The following is an 8,271-nucleotide window of genomic DNA, read 5'->3' as shown; positions in this document are numbered from 1 at the left end:
GGGCAAATGAGTGAGCCAGGGGTCAATTAGCAAAAATATATGCAGCCCATTACAAAGATGTCTGCTTCTGACTTCAAATGAATATTGTCATGTGATCCCTCCCCAGCCTTTCTGGGATGCTAGTGCCACAGTGTGGGAATGATAGACTAAGCACTCTGCGCTCTGCACATCTACTATGCTGCTGTATGTAGGAAGCTGATCCTACCTCGTGTCCCAGCTTCATGCATCTTTAGAAGCCCCTGGACCAGCTTAGCTCTATAGCTGCAATCTTCAAAATTTCAGAGGAAAACATGTATCCCTTATTGCTGCTCACATGGGCTGCTGTACTCCAGAGAGGACATTTAACCCTTGCAGGTGAGAAGAAAATATGACTTTTGAAATCTATTTTTTTTAAATCTTATATTGGAGAGAGAGAGAGAGAGAGAGAGAGAGAGAGAGAGAGAGAGAGAGAAAGAGAGAGAGAGAGCAAGGATGATAGCTTTGAAAAGTTGTTATCTGCAATGCAGTGCTAAGAGCCCATGCAGGCACACAAAACTCTGCCCTGCATTGCAGTGCTTATCCCATGCACCATCCTACCTTGGTCATTCCTTTATAGCACAGGGACATTCTTACTAAAGTGCATGCTGCCTGTCTCTTTCTCTGCAGGCTGGTATTCACAAAATAACCAATCAGGAGACTTAAAAGTATATTCACTCAAAGAACAGAAAAAAATGCTCAGTATACATGCATTAATTAATCTGATTTCTAAAAGCACAATTTCTGAAGGGTTAGGAGGTTGTCCCACTGCAGTGTATGGAGCCAGATCCGCAGTCGGTTGTTATCTGTGGGTGTTTTTTTTTGGGTCCATTCCAAGAATTAGAGTAAGCACACAACAATTCCCAAATCTATATATAATTTTACATATATTGCTAAGCAACTAGGACAGTTGCTGATTTCAGTTATCAGTACAAGTAATATTAACGTTAAAGTTTGGTTGCGGATTTTTATTAAAAATATATTGTATGGGAATTTAACCCTTTTAACTTTCAAAATTCTTACACAATGATGATATTTTTTGCAGTTGTGGGTTTGTGTTAAAACATCTGCTAGGAAGGGGTTAATAGATCTTAATGCAGAACTTTTTTTCCCAAATGACCTCACTGCAGTCCTTCACCACCCTGCCCTTTACATCCCCACCCCTGGCTTTCAGAATGGTAGTGTAATCAGGGATTGAATACTTTTAGTGGTAGGTACCTGATGGGTGCAAGGGCGTAACTACCATAGGTGCTGTGTGGGGGGGGGGGAATCCATTTAGCTTGTCTGTCCCACCTTCTATGTGTGTTATATTTGCCATTGGGCGGCAGATGGGGCCCTTACATATGTTGCTATGGGGCCCACAAATTACTAGTTACGCCTCTGGTTGGATGTGGTACTCTTTCCTTTGACTATAACCTTGCTGCCTGTCTGTTCAGATAGAAGTCTGAGTGTCATTAACAGGATGAAGGACACACGTGTGATGGAGAGTAGGGTTGCTTAGAGAAGATGCTCAGTGCAGAATTTTGCCAGATCATGGTAGAGAAATGCTGTGTGAAGTACTGGCTATCCCTTGATGGGTGTGACATCATTTTTAATGCAGTATTTTAGGAAAACTAAAAAAAAACACTTTAGAATGACTTTGATTATATGAAGTTCATGTATAAACATGGAAATATACATGTGTTTTGCACTTTGCACATGAAATAGCAGGTAATAGAGGACTGAATTCATTGTACAGTATATAATTCATGTGTCCCAATTTATTGACTGTCTAATTTTTCTTCTACATTCTGGTACCAAAATAAATGTATATAACAATATTTTCTAACCAATCTACTTCTGATCTGTGGATTTCATGTGACCTGCAACAATTCAGTGTAATAGAGAACACTCTGGACTATCACATACACTTTTCTTTTCTTACTCGTTAAGTTATAATTAGGCCTTGTACCCACTGGTGTTAATTTCATGTGTGTTTTAAATGCTTGTACAACGAATGTAAATGGATCAAAAAAAATAACCCTAATCCTGTTCTTACTACTAGTGTAGGTTTGCGTTGCGTTAGAGCTGCATTTTCCTAAGCATCTCTTGTTCTCATTGTTATTAGTGCATTTAATATAAAATAAGTGTCTTGGTAAAGCCACAGTGACCTCAAAACACACATAACAGACACATGTCAAATACGCTTGTGTTTTACACGCATTATGTCAATGTCATGTTTCTACCAATAATACCAATGACAGTAATGAGGCCTTTGGCAAAAAGCCTAGATTACCTTTATTTATTTTTATACATTGTTGTAACAGTGTTGCTGCTCTTCAAAATAATTGATCTTTAGTGGTGCAGAGAATCTGATCATTTTAAAGGGGAATTCAATTACTGTAGCTGTGATAAGCCGCTTTTTGTGAAAAAAAAAATTCTCCACTTACCTGGTCGGGGGTCTCCGGTAGTCTCTGTGGTTCCCGGTGGCCTTCCCTCAATCTTCTCACTGGAGAGGGGGCTGCTGGGAGTCCCGTGGGCCATAGAGAGGCACAGGGGCTGCTGGGAGTTGTAGTTCTCCCAGTGACCATTAAGGAGGGCACACTGACACTGGGTAGGAGGGGGGTGGGGTCACACACACTCACTCATACAAACTTACAAACACTGACACACAGTGACATACTCACTGGGTCCCGACACTGGATACAGAATACAGCACATTGGAAGGTGAGTATTACAGACTAATTAAGCTAATTGGAAACTTCCAATTGCTTAATTAGTCATTTGAGTGGTGCCGCCCGGGGTCCCAGAGCATTTCCTGACCTTTTTTCCTAAAATTGAAAAAGCCTGATTGAACAGCAAAATTTCCGCACCTGCAGGAGAAACCTTGTAGGTGCAGGATTTTTGCTTTTCTCGCCCCCAATTGATTATGCCCCATAGTGTGCAAATGTTTACTTTTCGTGCTATCCTATTAGCCATGGGCTTTGTGAGTGCAAATTTTAACATGCCTTTTTCCGACAATTCGTTTTCACCACCTCCTACGCAGGTGAAGAGTAAGGGAAAATCCCTATTTCAAGGTAAAAATGTTGGGACTTGGCTCAGAACCACTGAGACATCCTCCTTAATGACTAATTAGGCAAAAAGTTCGTAATTAGCTTAATTTGGCCAATAATGACATATCATTTTGGCTTGCAGGAAAATGGGTCAATTGATGTGGGTGCTCTATGAATGGGACAGATGTTTTATAAGATTGCAGGTGGGTGTTAGAGGTGTAGTTTGAAGGTTTTTAAATGACACAAATATATACTTAGACATTATTATGCACCTCCAATCGAAAAAGCACATTATTTTGCCAAAAAACACTTCCTTTCTATCATTATTTGACTGTTTGAGAAATATGCATAAAACAGCCATTTGACACAATTTAAGAACTCCAAATACTTTAATTAGGGCCACTAATACACTTCTGTATTGTTATCTTATATCACTGCCTTTTTGGGGGTACAGGCATATATCCCCATTTTCACCTATACTTATCGCGGGTAAAAGCAGGAAGGTTTTTTTTGCGCGAATGCCGCATCGCACTTTTGGAATTGAATTGCGTGAAAAACAGGTGCACGCATAGACGCAATAAGCAAAATTCGCACGCGAAGAATGCAAAAACTTATCTTGCAAAAAATTATCGCATTATCGTGGCTAATTGAATTCCCCATTCCAACCTTACGGGAACATAAAATTAAAAAAGATTATTAACAGCTGCACAAATTATTGATTGCAGATACGCTTTAACTAAAAGACAAGTGAACTTTGGCCCTCATTCAGACCCACTCGCGAGCAGCTGTCCGCTCGCAAGTGGGTCGATGGTGTGCACTGCGCATGCGCACGACGGAGGGATTGACAGCACGCCTCCTTTGGTGGGCGTGCCGGGGGCGTGCCTGCCAGACGGAGGCGTTCCCAAGGGAACGCCTACCGTCAGAAGCCGGCCCCACTGACATCACTAGTGATGTCAGTGGGAGTGATTTTGGCTCTGACAGCCAAAATCACTCCTGGCCTTGCGGTTGAGAAACTCAACCGCAGGCTTCTGCTCGCACTGGCAATGGTCGCGATGGTCAAGACCATCGCGACCATCCTGCACGCTCGTATAGGCTGTGGGTGGTGACCCACAGCTATACGAGCGTCCAGGAGGACGCTCCATATTTATGGAGGTGGGCCCTGATTCAGAGCGAGCGCTCTGGTCAGAGCGTCTGGCTCTAAATCAGGGCCTTTGTTTCTTAATTTAGCATATCATAAAAGTATGGTTACATCTGTCTGTAATGTCCTATTTGTCATGTATTTTCTCCCTATCCATCTAGGCACTTGTTTGTTACACTATTGATCACCTACAAAAGTATTGCAGCTAGTAATTTTTTTTCCATTGTTTTCTATTATATAGTGTTTTGCTTATATCTGCAAAATTAACCTATAATGTTTTTATATATTGCATCATAATCTTATTTTATCTTTTTCATGCAGTAATCAATTTCCGGTTATATTATGTAATGAATGATTTATAACCCTGGCAGGATCACCATCCCATAGCTGCTATTTACTATATAATGTTATCTGCTAACAAATGCTTCTATGTCATATTTTGTGCCACCATAATACTCCGAGGAAGGTTTTTGCAGAATATACCCATTATTTTATCAACTTAAAGTGATGTGATTTAGTGTCCTGGGCTGTAGTCACTGTAACATGGAGCGTGGATTGGTTAGAACATGTTACATCTTCAGAGGATTGTGGCCCTGGTCATTTTTATTTCTATTTTGTTTGTGCTTTCACTGGAACATTTTACAATTCTGTACATTTTCTAATAATGTATGTGCTTGGACTTTGACTTGGCTATTCAGAAACCTCCATCCAGGCCCTGTGGCTGCAAAACAACCTCAAATTATCACCCTTCAACACCAGTTGAACAGACAGTTGGTATGAGGTTCTGATATGCAGCGATCTTATTAGTTTGTGGCAAACATTATTTTCTCCGGACAAACTTCTAAAGCTTATGCTTTTGCTAGCGACCTGCCCCAGTTTCCCATGGGAGCAATTTAATCCCACCAAAGCCCCCTGCATCTCATAACCTACGCCATGTCACCACAGTCCCCTGCATTTCACCACAACCCCCTACTTCTCACTCCTGCCCCCTGAATCTCACCAGTGTTATCACAACCCCCAATGCTGCTGCCTTGCAGCTGGCATGGGATTGGCCAATGGAATGTGCTGGGGCAGGAGGATCATGGATGATAGATTCGTATTGCATCTACCGTAAGCATAATCAGCAGCATGTCCCCGGGGCTGGGGGACCTGTGCATATTTCCGCAGCCTCCTTCCGCACCCCTTCTCAGCTGCCGAACATGGCAGTGAGCAATGTCCTCTTTGCACAATGCACCCTGTATTTCCTGGGCTTCCTGTTGAGCTTCCTCGCCATGGTACCCCTGTCTGAGAACAGCGCTGACTTCCATGGGAGGTGCCTCCTGTTCACCGACGTATGGCTGAGCAGGAACATCATGCTGGAGAAGGAGCACATCATGGTGGAGGAGTGGTGGCCGGAGTCCACCTGCAGGTTCAGCGTAGGGATGGACATCCAAATCGATGGTCACTAACCATCGATGTTTTATTCAGGTGATAGTGTTTTTACCATTTGATGGTGGCAGTCCAATGTTTGCCACCATTGAATGGAAATCATTTGATAGTATTTCAATGTTTGTTTGTTTTTTAATTCCTGAGCTATGCCTCCCATGGCACCTTCCTGGCTACTGTGTCTGCACCAGGGCATCTTCATGGGTTCGTTGGAGGCTGTCTTTCACTCTCTGCCTCAGACATGACCCTACTTAGTCCCCCTCTAGGCTGCTGCTACAGAGCACACTGCTATCTCTGATTGGCTCTCACTGTCTCTTGCTGTTTCAGCACCCTGGCCATACAACAGCTTGGTGCAAGACTTTGCTTCACTAAAATCATCACTGCCCGGCTCCCTTTTGTCACAGATGAATGGTTCATACACCTAAACCTTCCTCGACCAATGCTGTATAGAATAGTGAAAACCCCATCAAAATTCATATAGTGGTTCAAGAAATTAACCCAAATGAACAGGCAGACCCTTAAACCGGGGACTTTAGAGAGAGCGTGAGAGAGAGACATGGAGTTATCACTGCCTCATGATGATTATTTAGTGCAGTGCATTTGAAAAGCAACATGTTTCTCAGATTCACAGGTCAGTAGTAGCCTGCTGCTTCTCCCCCAAGTCAGCAGCCAGCGCTTTATTGTAGGGGCGCACAGGGAATATGCAACATTGCATGAGTGACATCATTAAGTGTTTAAGCATACCCCTTATTCATAGCTACCACCTAGTATTGTCACATGATGCACTGGCCCTGCACATTAACTTACATATAAAATCCTCATGAAAGAAGAGGGAGTACTTTCTTTTTCACATGGCTGTAATTACATAACTAATGAGGTTGAATAAAATGACATACTTCTGTAAAATCCTTCATGACAACATTCTGGCAATGATGTAAATTCCCAGGATCAATCAACACAAGTGCTTAAATTGTTTATTATTACTACTGATACCATTCATTGCAAGAATGCATTTAGTGACCTTACCATTATTACCTACCTTGGCAGTGATGTCCATAGTCTGATGACCTACAGGTTCTAGGATTGTAGGGGAAATGTCTTTCCCCAGTCTCATCTGGGAAGTGATGGGCATAATAATCTTCTTCTAAGAAGATTTGTCACCTTTGTGGATCCAAAAAACAGTCTGTCACTAAGACCACAACACAATATTATTAGTATTTTAAAAACAGATGTGCAAATTGTAAAATATATTCAGTACCAGACTACTGTCTCCTAATAATGGAGCCTTTAACGCCTTTAAAAAAAATAGTACCTCAAGACCATTAACCCTACTAACAATTGGAATAACTGTATGTCTATATATGCAAGCAATGGAAAATTGTTCCAACTTACTCATGAGGATCTAATCCAATTCAATAATATGTATACACACTAAAAATTAATTTGTGGCCACAGCTTTATACGAGAACCTCTAAAGAAGGCCTGGCCAACATGTGGCTCTCCAGCTGTGAAACTACAAGTCTCATCCGATCTGCTGGTAAAGCATGGAACTTGTAGTTTCACCACAGCTGGAGAGCCACAGAGTATTTTTTATAGTGATTATATATTGTGTGTATTTAAGTATATAGCTGATGGTATGCTTCATACGCCATGCTGCTTAATTGATATGGCTAACTAGCCTTGATAATACAATAATACATTATTTTTTTTATACCAGACAGCACTTTTTTTTGCAATATTTTAGCACCCTTATGGCTACTGTAGCTTATTCTATGTAAACAACCTCCGTTTGTTAGGTATTTCATTATAATTTAACCACTCCATTACTTTCAATAATATAGTAGCCTATTTCTACTTGACCTTGTCCCATGTATCCCATGTTCAAGATACAGATAAACATGTAATTTATACAAATGCAAATCAAACTTGCTTCTTATGCATCTATGCCGTGCACATGTCAGCTCTTGCAGCAAAAGGTCTTTCCATTTAGTATCTACCAATTGTTCCTTATTAAATGTATGGTTAGCACAATTATTTCCATGCCTTAATTACATTACTTTACATTTCTCTATATTAAATTTTATCTGTTGTTTCTCTGCCCAACTGTGTATTTGGTTTGAGCTTTTCTGCAGTGACCTAGGGGATGAGTCGCAGTTGGATGTATATTCGTAAAAAAATAATCTCTAAAAAGCTACACAAGACAATTGTTTATTTACACCCATATGCTGCATCGTAGACATCTCAAAATTAATCCACATATCCAACAGTAGCATATGTGCCAGGATTACCTCAGCGGTGTGGTGTGTTAGGTTAACAGTTATAATGTCATCATGCACCAGGTCATTCATCAAGACTACACGGATAACATGTCGACATGATAGAATTTTAGCTTAACGTCTCCAGGGGCCTAGCTGTCACTTATCTGGTCCCGGATAGCTGCAGTGGCTCCAGTGCGGCTTCGCAGGCCCGGTGGTCATCTGAATGTTACTTCCGGCGTAGACCTCTGATGGAACGGCGGTTTCGGTAAATATTTTAAACCTATCCCTACCCCTAACCCTCCGCATAGAGGTTATCTCTAACACCTCTGATGTGGCGTCGACATTATAAACATCGATATGGTAACTGTCCACAATGTGACCTCTACGTTGGACATACTTTCAC

At 41.4% G+C, this 8,271-nt stretch overlaps 1 protein-coding gene across 1 annotated transcript in view; it reads left to right on the top strand.

The window, feature by feature from the left end:
* Positions 1-290: 290 nt before the first annotated feature.
* Positions 291-8,271, top strand: part of CNTNAP1 (contactin associated protein 1) — a 123,312-nt gene continuing 115,331 nt past the window's right edge. Inside the window, exon 1 of the mRNA XM_088480857.1 lies at positions 291-354. Coding sequence (XP_088336983.1) covers positions 291-354 — 64 coding nt within the window. The remainder of the gene's footprint in view (positions 355-8,271) is intronic.

This window comes from Taudactylus pleione, unplaced genomic scaffold (genome assembly GCF_031769625.1).
Source record: "Taudactylus pleione unplaced genomic scaffold, aTauple2 ptg000256l, whole genome shotgun sequence".
NCBI lineage: Eukaryota > Metazoa > Chordata > Amphibia > Anura > Myobatrachidae > Taudactylus > Taudactylus pleione.
The sequence above is the reverse complement of the archived record's forward strand: the minus strand, read 5'-3'. Positions and strand labels throughout refer to the sequence as shown.